Consider the following 16,873-nt stretch of genomic DNA (forward strand, 5'->3'; position numbering starts at 1 on the left):
CACCTCTCTATGATTTCCTCAGGCAACATTTTAAAAGTTTTTGTGCTTTCTTGTGTCTTAACAGGGGTTGTATAAAATTTCAGTCATGGCAACTTCTTAATTTGAAGATTCCCAGGAGGATCCGCTCACCACTGAACGCGGACTCAGATTTCAAATAACAGGTGAAATCTGATCTCTCCTGCGGCCCACATGAAACCTGTCTAGGAGCCCACCTGTGCTTATTTGTTACTGAAAGAGTCTACCAGGTGGAACAAAACAGGATAACACAACTCGTCATAAAGTATCAGCAAAACTTTTGTAAGGCAGATCAGAGTAAACAACATATTTACAAAACATGAGTTACTTAACGGTGGCAAGTGGAAGATTTTTCTAGATGCAGTGCCACAACCACCACCCCTAAACACAATTTGATACAAAGATAAACTGTACAGAAGCTAAATTCAGGTTTTAAACAGGAATGGTGCATTATTAGAGTTAGCGTGGCCCTCTGGGAAAACGTTCCATTTGCACATTAAGACTCGTAAATTACCAAGAAGAAAGAGCAGAGATTCATACCAAAAGAGTTTTAAAGCCTGTAAAACAAGCATGTTAACACAAGTGGCAGAGTGAATTTTCTGATGCTCGTTATACTTAGTAAATGGGGACCATTTTTTTATAACCTTCACTCTAAGCCTTTTTCTGACATGAACGCTCCCCTGAATTGCTGAAGTCCCCACAAAATGATCACCCTTCATTTATTTATTAGATTTATAGCCATCTCGCACTATTAAGAAAGACAGGGTATATATGTTTAAATAAAATAAATAAAAAGATAATTACCACGCTTTTCAATTTCTATTTAAAAATAAATATGGCAGGTTGCAATAAAATCCATTCAACAACCAATACAACGTATAACAGCAGCTTTTACTTACACTTATTTACAAACTGATATGTCCTGGGAGCAAAGTTTAAAGGCCTTCACTGCACCAGCTGGTATACATGGGTCGAGGTGGTGCCTTGAACCCAGGCTGATTTATGACTTTAAAGTTAAAACCAGCACTTGGTTTGGAACCAGAAGGCACACTGGCAGCCAGTGAAACTTCCACAAGATAGAAGTGATGCACTTGCTGTAACCCTGCAAGCAGTCTTGGCCACCATGTTCTGAACTGTCTTCAAAGGCAGCCCTACATTCAGTGCATTACAGCAGTCCAGCCTGGATGTGTACCAAGGCGCGTGCAAACTATGACTCCTAGGTCTACCTTTTTTCTGAAAAGGCCCAAACTGGTGATCTAACTTTATTTGGAAAATGCTCTCCTGGGTACCTCTGGAATATCCAGGGTTTACCTCCCTTGAATATACAGGGTCAGAACAGATTTTATTTGCGGTCATAAACCATAAAATATCTATCTATCTACACACGCACACACACACACACACACACACACAAGCTCAGGCCCTCTAATTCCCTTGTTAGTGGATTGTCCCAGACCTCTCAGAAAACATCGTCTAGAGCTCCTTTTGTCAGATTCAACACCAAATTTATCTGTTAAGTATGGCTAGATGGATTGACTCAATAAAGGAAGCCACGGCCTTCAATTTGCAGGATCTGACCAGGGCTGTCAAAGATAGGACATTTTGGAGGACTTTCATTCATAGAGTCGCCATGAGTCGGAAGCGACTTGACGGCACTTAACACACACACACACAGATTTGCCGGGCTGGCAACTAAAATAAGACAAAATGCACTTAAGGCTCTGGAATAACCCATCTGCGATCAGAATCTCTACTGTTTTATGCATACCTTGGAGGATTTTATCCCTTTATTCCAGTTCTTAATCTTCACTACATTTTTACCTTTTGCATTATCGGTCCATAACTATTTATGTATGAATATACAGGGTTTACGAGGCACCGAGGAGCATGACCAAACTGCCAGCTTGCTCCTTCAGAGAAATGCAAACTTGCTAAGTACAGATGGAACACATATTCCTTTACCCTCAGCCTACAGCACTTCCATTTCAGTTTGCCCTCATCCAAACCCTTATGGCCTCCAGATACCTCCTCCTCTGCTTCCGTGGATCTTGATGGAACAGAGACACAGATAGGATTGTCATCTGCATAATGGTAACAACTCACCCCAAATCCCTGGATGATCTCCCCCTGCAGCGGTTTCATGTAGATATTAAACAGTATGGGGGGACAAGATGGAAACTTGTGGGACCCCACAGGCCAGTGACCAAGGGGCCCAGCAGAGATGTCTCAGCACCACCTTTGGAAATCTCCCTTCCAGAAATGACTGAAATCAGTCTAGCAAACCTTCCCACAAAAGATATCTGCCACTTAAAGATTCCGGTGCCTTTTCAGCTCTTTTTGTGAATACGGACACTATTTTCTTTCTCATCAAGGACAGAAGGTCTGAGGTAGACTCAGGTCTTAAAAATACAGACTATTCCAGAAATCCTGCATCATAGGATATCATAAATGTCTGACCCACAGTCAAAAACAGTGAAATCTTTGCGGTGTACAAACACAAATCTTGTTTTTCCTCACACAAGGGACAATCTACTCTTGCCTCACCCACTACAAAACCATGAGCTTTACCTAGCTGTCAACCCATCCCATAATACTTACAGATCCTCTGAGAAACAGGATTGGAACTACCATGCCAAATTTCTCGTTTAAGGCACATACTGCAGACATCAGTAGGTAAGCCTGCGGACCGAAATCTTGTAAACTGTCTTCTGTGTCAACCTCGTAGATACAGCGAATGTTCCTAAAAAGTAAAAACCAAACAAAAACCAGCTCGTGAGATTCTTACAATGCTGTGGTCAAAATCATAAATACCTATGAAATCATAAATCTATGAAATCAATTCACACGGTTTCATCATATGTCAGCTTTATACTGTAGGGTGAATACAAAACAAACGCAGGATTTTCAGTGACTGAAATCAAGAAAGGCAGGGAACATGTTCAATGTCGAAGTGTGGATCGAAACACCCACAGAACAGGGCCAGGTACAGCCAGGAGAGATTTTTCCTACAGATCTGCAAACCGCCACCCCAGGTTATTTTAATTTATTTATGGAATTGTAGGCTGCCCTCTATCCCTGGCCAAGGTAGGGCTCAGAGCAGTTAACATCAAGCAAGCAACATTTACAATAAATACGAAAGGTCTAATCCTAGTTAAAATTGCCAGCTTCAATCTAAAAAAATTAAACTAGTTTAACAATTTAAAACAATGGCACTCAACTATCTGCACGCAAGACCAAGAGCCACCCTAGGGAAGTAATCAGGGTCCCCCATAAAGATCAGATGGAAAAAAAGAGGAAGGGGAGGAAGGCCAGCCAAGATAGAAGCAGAAAAAAAAATCCAAACATTTTAAGACAGGGGTGGGGAACGTCAGGCCGGGGGGCCGTATAAGGCCCGCAAAATCATTTGGTCTGGCCCTTCGTGGGTCCTGGCAGATCTCCAGCTCAGAAGGATCTAAGACTGGCGATCCGCCCCCTCCCGCAGGAATAGCCTCTATTCAAGGCGGATGTTTGTTTTGCCGAGAAAAGGAACCTTCTTTCCCCCTTGCAGAAGAGTCATTAGCTATGAAGCTGCTAGGACCGCCCAAGAAACTATGTTAACCCTTTCCCACCTGGGCTGTGGAGAAACGTATTTCCTCTGTACTACAAGAGGGCTGGGGGCGGAAGTGGCGACAATGGAAGGGTTAAAGGGGGCAGGGCCAGAATGTGCGGCCCGGGAATGATGTTATAAATATCCAAATGGCCCTTGGCAGAAAAAAGGTTCCCCACCCCTGTTTTAAGAGAACTGGAGGGGGAGTTAAAGTAAGAATGCAAGAACATAAGAAGAGTCCTGCCAGATCATACCAGTGGTCCATCTAGTCCAGTATCCTGTCTCACACAGTGGCCAACCAGTTCCTCTGGAGGTCCAACAAATAGCTCAGAGGCTGAGGCCTTCCCCTGATATTGCCTCCTAGTATTCAGAGATTTACTGCCTCTGAACATGGAGGTTCCCTTAGTCACCGTGGCTAGTAGACACTGATATAGACCCATCCTTCATGAATCTGCCTAATCCCCTTTTTGTCAGGGCTTTGGCCTGGTCTCGCTTCCCAGGGCCTCTCTGGTGTTTGTGCTTTCGGTTTAGCCCGGCCAAGTACCTGGGCCGTGTTGAGTCTTCAAGCGAGGGAATCCTTATCTCCGTCATTGCTGGGCAACGCCAGCCTGGGACCCCAGAAGTGCTTATAGTCTAGTTAACTTTCCTGAGAAAGGATTGCCTGCTTAATGTCAAGCTCAGGTGTCTACCTCTCGATCTATGCAAAGGACTCACTCAGACAGGTGTGGTCTGAAGTAAAACACTTTATTCAAAGACAAGCAGGCTAAGACTAAGACTTGACTGCTGACAGGCGTAGCAAAGCAGGCAATACTTTCTCAGGAAAGTTTACTAGACTATAAGCACTTCTTCTGGGGTCCCGGGCCGGTGTTGCCCGGCAACGACGGAGATAAGGATTCCCACGCTTGAAGACTCAACACGGCCCAGGTGCTTGGCCGGGCTAAACCGAAAGCACAAACACCAGAGAGGCCCTGGGAAGCGAGACCAGGCCAAAGCCCTGACATTTTTAAAGCTGTCTGTCCCTGTGGCCATCATTACATCCTGTGGCAACGAAGACCACATTTTAATCACTTGTGTAAAGAAGCATTTCATTTTGTTCATCTTGAATCTACTGCCCATCCGCTTCACTGGATGCCCTCAACTTCTAGTATTTTGGGAGAGGGAGAAAAAGTTCTCTTCGTCAAACGCTGTCCACCAAACAGAAAACCGGTTGAGCAGGGAGCATAAGGGGGCAAGATCTTGCAATGTAGCGTCACAACATCTCAGCCACCATCCTTCCACTGAACATAAAATGTGAAGTCCATGAGATGTTCTTCAACAGACAGGAGGACTTTTGTACGGCAAACACACACACCCGAGAGCCAGCATGGTGTAGTAGTTAAGAGCAACAGACTCCAATCTGGAGAACCGGGTTTGATTCCCCCACTCCTCCACATGAGCGGTGGAGGCTAATCTGGTGAACCGGATTGGTTTCTCCACTCCGACACATGAAGCCAGCTGGGTGACCTTGGGCTAGTCACAGCTCTCTGAGCTCTCTCAGTCCCACCTACCTCACAGGGTGTCTGTTGTGAACAGAGGGAGGGAAGGAAATTGTAAGATGGTTTGATTCTCCTTAAAAGGTAGAGAAAGTCGGCATATAAAAACCAATTCTTCTTCTTCAAAAGAAGAAGAGTTGGTTTTATATGCCGACTTTCTCTACCACTTTTGGAAGAATCAAGCCTGCTTACAATCACCTCCCCTTCCCCTCCCCACAACAGACACCCAGCTGGCTTCATGTGTCGGAGTAGGGAAACAAATCCAGTTCACCAGATTAGCCTGCACCGCTCATGTGGAGGAGTGGGGAATCAAACCCGGTTCTCCACATTCAATGCTGATATAATTTTGAAGACAATTTTTAAATCCTAGTTTCACTCTTTGTAACAGAGCTTTAAAAAAACACCTCTCACATTTTTATTTCATATTCTTACTGGAAGGGCCATTTTAATAATATTACTGTTCTTAAACACTTTTGGGGGTAAGGGGAGTAGCGGATACAGTGTCGGACTTGTATTACTGAGGGCCAAGTTCAAATCCCCGGCTTAGCCACGGCTATCACTGGCTGCTCTTGGGTCAGTCATTTTCCCTTTAACCTACTCTTCAGGGTCACCTAAGGATAATGGTAGTTTCTGGTGTGTAGCTGTGTTGGTCTGAAACAGAAGAGAAAGGTTTGAAACCAGTAGACCAGCTAGCTGGAGGGTGAGAGATTCAAAACAGATAAAAGGAAGTATTTCTTCACACGACACGTAGTTAAATTGTGGAACTCCCTGCCCCAGGATGTGGTGATGGTTGCCAACTTGGCAGGCTTTAAGAGGGGAGTGGACATGTTCATGGAGGAGAGGGCTATTCATGGCTACTAGTCAAAATGTATAATAGTCATGATGCATACCTATTCTCTCCAGGATCAGAGGAGCATGCCTATTATATTAGGTGCAGTTGTCTTGTTTGTGGGGCTTCCTAGAGGCACCTGGTTGGCCACTGTGTGAACAGACTGCTGGACTTGATGGACCTTGGGCTGATCCAGCAGGGCTTTTCTTATGCTCTTATGTCTTTTTTTGTGGGCTTCCTAGAGGCACCTGGTTGGCCACTGTGTAAACAGACTGCTGGACTTGAAGGACCTTGGGCTGATCCAGCAGGGCTTTTCTTATGTTGTTATGTCTTGTTTGTGGGGCTTCCTAGAGGCACCTGGTTGGCCACTGTGTGAACAGACTGCTGGACCTGATGGACCTTGGGCTGATCCAGCATGGCCTTTCTTATGTTTTCTAGCTTTTGAGAGTCACCGCTCTGGTATCTGACAAAGGGAGCTTTGACTCACGAAATCTCACACCATGAAAATCTTGTTGCTCTTTAAGGAGCTACTGGAATCTGATCTTAAGGATAAAGACAGGATGCTCCCCACATATGCCAACTCGAGCTTCTTAAAGAAAGAGCGAGATAATAGCGTGAATAATAATACTAAACTTTTGTTCTGCATTCTACAAGTGAGTTTTTGATTGGGAATTGCTGAATGGAATTCCGCACACTGACAGACACTTTATCTCAACAGTGACAACAACATACTTTACGGATACTTCATTAGCAGAAAGCCATTAGAGATTTATTTTCATCTGTCATACAAGCACAGGGAAGACCGTTCTTCCGAACCTTTAATCTTTCGGGAGGAACATTTACCTGGATCTGCAATTATCGCAACATTTTTCTGTTCCCATGATGCCAGACGAGGCCTTTCGGAGTTGTTTGTCTTCAAAATGAGACATGATGATTCTACTCAGGGGGAATGTTGGGAATTAAATAAAAGAACAAGAATTGACATGTTAAATTCATTGAAGAAAACAATGAGCTGAAAACGTCGTCATTAATTGATTCACCTGGGAGCTAATTATCTAGCCCTGAATTATCCCTGAGTCAGATGTAATTTTTTTAAAGTAAGAAATTTCTAGTGTAATATACAAAAAAAAAAAAAAAAAAAATCCACCAGGCCCAGAGTGACATTTTACAAAATGAAAGTCTCCATTCTGAAAGACATCCTGCTGGCTATGAAGACGGCTCGTTACTTAGCTGCTAAAATATCCTGTACAACACTCACTTCCGCCGGCAGCTGATTGAACTAAGATACGTGTTGACCTTGGCCATCATCTTGAGTTTGTACATGCGAAATCTTTCGTTGCGTATCTCGCTGAGTATGTGTCTTTAAGAGGGGGGAAAAAAGAAGAAACAAACTACAAGCTTAAATACTGATCAGTCACTATCTTTGCCCTGTTCCCTTCCAATATATATATATAAATTTCACAATTTATGTACAAACCCACCCCCACACCTTTCATACAATGAGAATTTGCTTTATCTAAGTGGTAAGTTTTAAAGTTAGGAGCCCCGTGGCGCAGAGTGGTAAGCTGCAGTACTGCAGTCCAAGCTCTGCTCATGACCTGAGTTCGATCCCGACGGAAGTCGGTTTCATGTAGCCAGCTCAAGGTTGACTCAGCCTTCCATCCTTCCGAGGTCAGTAAAATGAGTACCCAGCGAAGATGACTGGGGAAGGCACTGGCAAACCACCCCGTAAAACAAAGTCTGCCTAGTAAACGTCGGGATGTGACATCACCCCATGGGTCAGGAATGACCCAGTGCTTGCACAGGGGACCTTTACCTTTTGCTTAAGTTTTAAAAAGTGCTAGGAAATGCACAGTTCAGCCTCAAATTATCACCTTTTCATATCCTGCCACTATGCCTATCCCCCTTAAACATTCCTCCATGCTTCCATTACATGCACATTCTACATAAAAGCAAACACAGTAACAATGCAATTTGAAATTCCAACTCAACACTTGTTTATCCGTAGTAGCAAGATATATCAAAGCATGCAGTTCCTCCAACAGACCGGCATTTCCATTTGCGGGTGATAATTTCCACTGATTGCCCCTTGCCATTGGAGACACCACCACCACCACCCCGCTTTGCCCCCCTATGCGGTTTCTGAAAGGACACATAGAATCATAGAGTTGGAAGGGGCCATACAGGCTATCTAGTCCAACCCCCTGCTTAATGCAGGATCAGCCTAGAGCAGGGGCATCAAACATAAGGCCCGCAGTCCAGATCCGGCCCCTTGAGACCTCTTATCCGCCCTGTGAGCCTGCCGAGGCAGCTACCCCTCCACTCTCAATCTGGGATGGCAAGGCATGGTTGCCCCCCCCTGCCCCCAATGACATTTATGTCATATCCGGCCCTCGTTAACAAATGAGTTCGCACCCCTGGCCACAGACTCCCTGGAACAAAATTTCAGGGGGCTCACTGGACTGTAAAAGGAGGGAGAAGTGGAAAATGTCGCGAGGAGGCTAGTGGATTGGTTGAGTCCCCAGGAAACAATCCAGAACTACCAAGCTACAAAAAGCCAGCGTTAGTTTATTTACAGTGCATAGATTACAGCTATCTCATACACTCTTTACACTCCACCAAATCTCCCCACACACGGTTACATAGTAAGACATATATACATTTCTCAGTCCTCAGGAACCAATCAGCATTCTGCTGTGTCATCTTGCTTAGTCATTGCACCCATTTCACCTTCTTGCATCAGCTTAACACCTGTTCAAAACCAGCTCAAGGCAGTCTCCCAGGATGCAATGTGTTCCTGACCTTTCAGTTCCTGATATGCAATGACTTGCATTTCTTGACAGAAAAGTTGGGCTGTGCCAAGTGGACACTATTAACCACTACATAGCCATCTTGGTGGCTCTGATCAGGCAGAAAGTCAGGAATAGAATTATTGTAAATAAGTAAATGCTACTACTTACCTGTTCAGAGCCATGTCAGCGGAGGTCCACAACACGCAGCAAGAGGCCGGGAGCCCATCACGACCAGCCCTTCCAATTTCCTGGTAGTATGATTCCATCTCCTTCGGGGCACCGTAATGGATAACTTTCCGGATGTCCGGTTTATTGATGCCCATTCCAAAGGCTACAGTAGCTACTACACACTGAAAGTAACCATAATTGCATAAGGTTGAACTCAGCTTTTATTTATTTGGAAAATGTAATGTGCTGCCTCTGCGTGGGCCTGCTCGAGGCAGCTTAAAACAACACAACAAAACACTGCTGCTAAGAAGCGCTAAAAAGACATTAAAACAAGTCGTGAAAAATGGCATAAAATATACAACAAGCGGCATAGAACAATATTTATGAAGCAGTCCTCGGATCAGAAGCAGGCCATAAAACACCTCAAAGAGTTAAAACCCTTAGTTAAAAAGCTGGAGTAAAAAGGAAGCTCAGCTCTCTGTGCTCTGACCTGCAGAGGTGAGGTGGGTAGCAACTAGAGGCAGGGCCTTTTCAGTGGCGATGCCTTGCCTTTGGAATGCCCTCCCCCTTAAGGCTCACTTGGCTACCAATCTTACTTTCCTTTAGGCAACAAACATTGTAAGGGGCATCTTATCAACCAGGCTGCTCCGTATATATGGAGCCAGTTCTTCAAGTTCCGTGGCCCTAAGCCACTGAGTTCTTGAAGGTAAGAATGGACACTTTGAATTGTGCCCAGAAACAGATGGGTGGCCAATGCAATCTTTCAGCATGAGGGTGATAGAATGCCTCTATTTGGCCCCCAACAATAACCCAGCTGCCATGTTTGGAACCAACCGTGGTTTGCAAACAGTTCTCAAAGACAGCCCCACACAGAGCACATTACAAGAATCTAACCTGTCGCAACTATCTGCATATTTTTTTAAAGGAAGGAGATATTACATCTACCTTAGAGGAGGTTTCCTTCCCTTTTATTAAATATATAAGGTCATGAAAGGAAGATTTGCCATTAAAGTAAGCTTGGAATTGCCATTGTAGTATAAATGGGGATTTTCACATCCTATACATTTTGTTACGCATTAGTTGATTGTATGAGCTACTCCAATTATTTTTGTATAAGTTATGTATATGAGGTTGTGGTACATAAAATGAGTTCATTGATTTTTTTAAAATAAAAAATTAATAAAAAAAAAAAGAATCTAACCTGGATGTGATCTCAGCATGGATCACTGTGGATCATGCTTGTAACTGTTTTTATGTCCAGATGAGTATATCCACTTACATAAAGAGCTTTTGGGCTAAGCTGTTGTCTACAGCTTACTTTCTCAGGCCAGACTCCTAAGTTACAGCTCAGTTATTGAGTTATTTCCTACTCCTGACCTAGCTGAGAGTGGAAACCTGGAAGTTACACTTGAACGAGCCCAGGGGCTCTCAAAATCTTCAGTGAATAGTGAATAATATATATCAGAAAGCTGAAAACAGCAGCAAAATACAAGATGTGAATAACATTTAATGTTTACGTAGTGTATTTTCAAGTGTTCAAAGCACTCCACCCAGATTATCTCGTTGTTGATATACCGTAAATACTCGAGTATAAGCCGAGTTTTTCAGCCCAAAAAAAGGGCTGAGAAAGCCCAACTCGGCTTATACGCGGGTCAATATGGTACTTAGAAGGGAGGGGGGAACTTGCTGCTGCCGCCGCCTGCCCGCGCGCCTTCCCTGTGGCCTGGGAGCGGCCCACGGGGCCTCCTGCGCACAGGGAGGGGGCCGCCACCGCCTGCCCGCGTGCCTTCCCTGTGGCCTGGGAGCGGCCCGCGGGGTTTCCTGCACGCAGGGAGGGGGCCGCCGCCTGCCCACGCACCTTCCCTGCAGCCTGGGAGCGGCCCACAGGGCCTCCTGCGCGCAGGGAGGGGGCTGCCGCCACCACCTGCCTGCGCGCCTGGAGCCCGGTCAGGTAAGCCTGCGGGGGGGGGGGAGGGGGTGCATTTCCCCCCTGGCTTATACGCAGGTGCCTAATTTTCCCCCATTTTTGGGGTGAAATTAGGCACCTCGGCTTATACTCGGGTCGGCTTATACCCGAGTATATACGGTAGATCCTTGCAAAATAAGCAACACAGAGAAGAAACTTAGAAATACTAGTCCCGGGCCAACAACAGTTAGTTGCGACCAAATCCCAATGGAAAGCAACAGAATGAGATGTGAAGCTGACACCATGAATATATAACTGGAAGTCAGTGGCGAGTTAAAATCTTTTCCCAGATATTCAGAAGATCTCAGCTTCAGTCACAACTACCTTAAATACCACTGTTGTCAAATGGGACTCGGTTGTGGCAAATGTTTGCAAGATTGTGACTGTTGTGTTTACTTACAAACAACAGGAGTTTTGTTTTTGCCAAAAACTCGTGAAACATAGAATCATAGAGTTGGAAGGGACCACCAGGGTCGTCTAGTCCAATCCCCTGACATATTTAATAAGCAAATCGCAAAGCTTCCTTGGTTGCCTCACACTGTGCGTGGCATATCTCACTGCATTGCTTCTCTGATCTTGTAATGCTGCTTTATTTTCTGTATAGAGCATGTCCCCTAATGTTGTTGGTTCTATGTATTGCACTGTTCTTACCACACTGCTTTTAGCTGTGATCCCACCTCAAGCATTGGAGAGAACGGCAAACTGTGAATAAGTAAATAAATAGCCCCATAACATCTTATGGCAAATTAAATTTCCTTCATACCTGAATCTCGTCTCTCATGAAACTATGGTGGACGTTTCGCCTTGCTTTGAGTCCCATGCCGGCGTGGTACGTACAGCATATCAGTTTCAGTTTGGACAGCTCTGCAGCTACCTGTTCAGTCATCTTCCTTGAAGGGCAGTAAATAATAGTGGGACCTTCGAATTCATAAGCGGATCTAAGAATTCAAAGAACAGGTTGAAAGCTACTGTGTGTGAAATGGCTGACAGAATATGGCAAAGAAAATTTGAGATTTGCGACCATGTCAAGATTATCGAATCTGCTCCAAAGGAAGACAATTGAGGATTATAACCAAAGATGGCAACCTCTTTATGATAGATATGTGTGACAAAATACGTCTATAAAATGTGTTTAAAGCTAGAGTGAACTGATAGAGGTGAGGTTGTATTAGATTGACTTGATTAGATCATGGTGAGGTTGATCAGGGGTGACAGTAAATGGAACATAGAAAAAGTATAAGAAGACAATTGTTTTAGAGCACAACAGTTTTTAAGTATAAATAAGTTTTAAGTAAGATTTGATGACTAGGATCTAAAGATAAGGGAGAATCCAAATGAGTAGTTAATAAATACAAGTATCACAAGTATTTTCAGTATGTCAAGGTTCAGAGATTAATACTGGAGGAGAGACAGGGATGGGATTTAACCTGGACACGGATCATGACTTGTAGATATTGTTTTAGTTCCCTTTCTTTTCCGTCTTCCCCTTCTTTTATTCTGTACCCCATAAAAATTCAATTAAAAAAAAGAAAATTTGAGATTAACCTTACCTCAGCAATTTATTAAAACATATTAACACCAATCTGCAAAATGGTAAACAATCAAAGATGTACATACAGGTTGAATATCCCTTATCCGGACATCCGATATCCGGACTGACCCAAAAACAAGACTTTTTGAGCCGGCATGCAGGCATTACTCATAGGCCCTCAGCAGCATGCCAGTTTGCTTCCTGATGGTTGAATGTACACAACATTATTAAAAATACTGTTTAAAATTACATTCAGGCTATGTGTATAGAGTATATACAAAATATGTATAAAACATAAACGAATTTTATGTTTAGGCTTGGGTCCCATCCCCAAGATATCTCATAATCTATATGCAAACATTCCAAAACACAGAAAGATCCGAAATACGGACCAACTTCTGGTCCTGAGCAGTTCGGATAAGGGATACTCAACCTGTATATCGCTAGTCCCCCAGAATTCAAAAGTCCTTTTCAGTAGTAATAACTTATCAGATGCTGTAAATCTTCATAATCCTTTCAGAGAAGGAGAAACACAGGGCAGTAACCAATTGAATCTGTAATCCTTCGTTAGGATGAATGACAGGCTGCCGGCTCTTTCCCTGTTTCTGTGTTGTCTTCTTCAGACTTAAAACTACACAGAATCGGGGACAGAGCCGGCAGCCCGTCATTCATCCTAAGAAAGGATTACAGTTTTTTTTTACCCAAGAGGACCCTAAAAACTACCCCCTCCCAAGTGTCCCACTGTAATCTCTGAGAGCAATCAAGGGCACCTCTTTTAGGGATATCGCGCAGCACGCAGAGCTGTCTCATAGAACTTCCTCAACTTCAAGACTCATCCAACAACCAATGCAAAAATTTTAAGGCATGTATATACCCAGGGAGAACTTGATGATAATATTGCAATCATATAGCTTTAATAAACATTTACTCATTTAAGTAACATACTCTAGTGGCAATTAAGATCCGTTTGAGAGAGATCACTAATGGTCACATAGTCACTGGTCACAATTAACTCTTATGTAAATTTTAGGAGCCCCGTGGTGCAGAGTGGTAAGCTGCAGTATTGCAGTCCAAGCTCTGCTCACGACCTGAGTTCGATCCCAATGGAAGTTGGTTTCTGGTAGCCGGCTCAAGGTTGACTCAGCCTTCCATCCTTCCGAGGTCGGTAAAATGAGTACCCAGCTTGCTGGAGGTAAAGGGAAGATGATTGGGGAAGGCACTAGCAAACCACCCCGTAAACAAAAGTCTGCCTAGGAAACGTCGGGATGTGACGTCACCCCATGGGTCAAGAATGACCCTGTGCTTGCACAGGGGACCTTTAACTTACTTAAATTTTAGGATAACATTTTTAAATATAATCACTTTGTCTTTTAATATACTTCTGCTAAGTTACAAAGATATTTTTAGATTTGATACCTATACTTTTAAAACCCTAAGATTGCAATTGTTTACTTTGTTCTGGCAAAAGCTGTAAATAAATCATTCATTCTTTCATTCATTCAATCATATAGATTTAATAAACATTTACTCATTCAAGTAACATACTCTAGTGCAGTGGTTCCCTAACTTTTTGAGTCATGGAGCACTTTTCAGGAGAGATATTCGTCACGGAGCACGAATTTTCACCTAGCACCTATATACTAAACCGAATGACATTAGTATTTTTCTTTCCAATCTCTTCACAGAGCACTAGGAGATGTTTCGCGGACCACCAGTTTGGGAACTGCTGCTCTAGTGTATTTGATCAGCTGGAAAACAACGTTAAACAAATAAATGCTGAGATTTTTCTTTCTTTCTTTTTAACCAAGAGGAACTTTCAAACAGGTAGCTGGTAGCTAAAAGAAGCCAAAGAATGTGCTCACTTTTCTTTTTGAATTAGGAACTGCTGTAAATCTTGAATGATGTTTCCCGTTTTCCGTCCAACTTCTAAGTACAGGTTCGGCCGATCAAAGCTAGTGCATGTTATCTGAGGAGCCTTTAGGTTTAGGCAACGAACAATGTCCTCTCTAATGGAAGGGCTTGCTGTCGCAGTGAGAGCAACAATAGGAACCTGGAAAGGGGGTGGGGGAGAGCAGAAAGCAAATTAGGGGGATGGACAAAGAAAACTTTCCTTTTTTCTTCCAAGATATTTTATTAATTTTTTAACAAGAAAAGAAAAACAAAACACATACATACATTTACAATCCCACAGATTCTATTCCTTCGGGGAATAGATTTCTTCTTACATCTAATACTTCTTATGATTATTTCAGTGTTATACAATATACTTAATAAATCCTGTATCTATATAATCTAAACATTATCTATATTATTGCTATTTATGAAATTTTAACCTATTCTTTCCATTTAACATATTCAAAATAACATTGCCATTTCTTCCGTGTTTCTTCCTTTCAAACCACTAACGCTTTCTACATCATACTCTAAAGTTAAGGCATAAAAGATAACAGCACCAGTGATTTGATCATGTGCGTGTTGAGAACATGCTCTTGGCTAGGAGATTCAGTTGATTGTTCCTCATCTCCACAGGACCTCGAGAAGTCCAAGAATGCCAACTTTTGCTATGAAATTTGAATCCTCGTTGTGGCTGATGAGATGTGATGAAAAAGGTCTAGACGTTAGAAGTACTCCTAGAATGTGCTACGGCAAGGCTCCCTAACCTCCCTGAGCCTGTGTGGTGTGGTCGCTAGGAGCGGTGGACTCTAATCTGGCGAACCTGGTTTGATTCCCCACTCCTCCACATGAGCGGCGGACTCTAATCTGGTGAACCAGGTTGGTTTCCCCATTCCTACACAAGAAGCCTGCTGGGTGACCTTGGGCTAGTCACAGTTCTCTCAGAACTCTCTCAGCCCCACCTACCTTACAAGGTATCTTTTGTGGGGAAGGGAAGGAGGTTGTAGGCTGGTTTGATTCTCCTTAAAAGGTAGAGGAAGTCAGCATATACTAACTAACTCTTATCATTCTGTGGGGGCCTTTGAATTCTGACACAGGGCAGTGGGCACAATCACAAAATGGCTGCCACAGGAGGTGGCGCCAATCACAAAATGTCAGGGAGCGAAAGTATATCTAACTCTAATAATAACACTTCCAACATTTCAGGCAGAAGCTCTGTCTCATCAGGATGCTTCTTAATCTGCACAATCAGAAGCCCTCCAGGTCAAAAGCCCCGCCCACTTTCTAAAAGCACTTGGCAGGTACCAGGAAAGGTGTTGGTGGGTGCCATGGTGCCCTCAGGCACCACGATGGAGACCCTTGCTCTACAGTACAACCACCCCCATCTTCCATGTCAGCGTTTATACTAAACACTCACTGCTGAAAAGGAGCAGTAGTCAGGCTTCTCTCGCTTTCCCCCTCTGCATCACAAGCCCTGTGGTGCAGACTTTAAAAGCTTATATATGCATAAGGATTCTGGGACTGAGAATAGATTGCGGAATGAAGAAGAGTTGGTTTTTATGTGCCGACTTTCTCTACCACTTAAGGGAGGCTCAAACCAGCTTACAATCACCTTCCCTTCCCCTCCCACAAAAGACACCCTGTGAGGTAGGTGGGCCTGAGAGAGCTCTAAGAAAGCTGTAACTTACCCAAGGTCACCCAGCTGGCTTCGTGTGTAGGAGTGGGGGAAACAAATCCAGTTCACTAGATTGGCCTCCGCCACTCAGGTGGAGGAGTGGGGAATCGAACCCAGTTCTTCAGATCAGAATCCACTGATCTCACACACACCCTTCCCCTGGTCCTCTTCCCACCTTATACCTCTCATATTACTTACGCCTAACACTCTATGGGCTCAGACATAAATTCAGACATACCACTGCCACGCTTCTTTAATCGTGTTTCGGTGTGATGCCTGAATTCAGACAGAACGTGCTTTATGACCAGCCAGCCTATCAGATTCAGAAGTCATGGTGATTTTTTTGGGGGGGAATCACATTATGCCAATTGCCACATGGGGCCAATGATGATGCAGGTCGATGTCTGAACTGGCAAATCTTAGTTATGCCCCGTGGTGCAGAGTGGTAGGCTGCAGTACTGCAGTCAAAAGCTCTGTTCACGACCTGAGTTCGATCCCGACGGGAGTCAGTTTCAGGTAGCTGGCTTAAGGTTGATTCAGCCTTCCGTCCTTCCGAGGTCGGTAAAATGAGTACCTGGCCTGCTGGGGGTAAAGTGTAGACGACTGGGGAAGGCACTGGCAAACCACCCCCTAAACATAGTCTGCCTAGCAAATGTCAGGATGTGATGTCACCCCATGGGTCAGGAACGACCCGGTGCTTGCACTGGGGCTACCTTTACCTAGTTATGACCCTTAGAAATGAAAGTAGGGAGAAGACGGAATTCAAAGCAGGCGAGCTGATATAAACCATATCTAAGCCTGGATGTTTAGAAACAAAAAAAAATTGTCTGGTTAGCACAAACCACAGTTTGCAGTGGCGCCTAAAATATAACAGGCAGAGAGGAGC

At 43.9% G+C, this 16,873-nt stretch overlaps 1 protein-coding gene across 1 annotated transcript in view; it reads right to left on the bottom strand.

Annotated features, from left to right (window-relative positions):
• The window catches only part of WRN (WRN RecQ like helicase), an 82,091-nt gene that overhangs the window by 32,347 nt on the left and 32,871 nt on the right, over window positions 1-16,873 (bottom strand). The window contains exons 17-22 of the mRNA XM_056848930.1: window positions 14,282-14,469; window positions 11,652-11,826; window positions 8,923-9,104; window positions 7,221-7,322; window positions 6,806-6,898; window positions 2,614-2,755 (exon numbers count right to left, since the gene is read on the bottom strand). Coding sequence (XP_056704908.1) covers window positions 2,614-2,755; window positions 6,806-6,898; window positions 7,221-7,322; window positions 8,923-9,104; window positions 11,652-11,826; window positions 14,282-14,469 — 882 coding nt within the window. The remainder of the gene's footprint in view (window positions 1-2,613; window positions 2,756-6,805; window positions 6,899-7,220; window positions 7,323-8,922; window positions 9,105-11,651; window positions 11,827-14,281; window positions 14,470-16,873) is intronic.

Source organism: Euleptes europaea, chromosome 4, assembly GCF_029931775.1.
Source record: "Euleptes europaea isolate rEulEur1 chromosome 4, rEulEur1.hap1, whole genome shotgun sequence".
Classification (NCBI taxonomy): Eukaryota; Metazoa; Chordata; class Lepidosauria; order Squamata; family Sphaerodactylidae; genus Euleptes; species Euleptes europaea.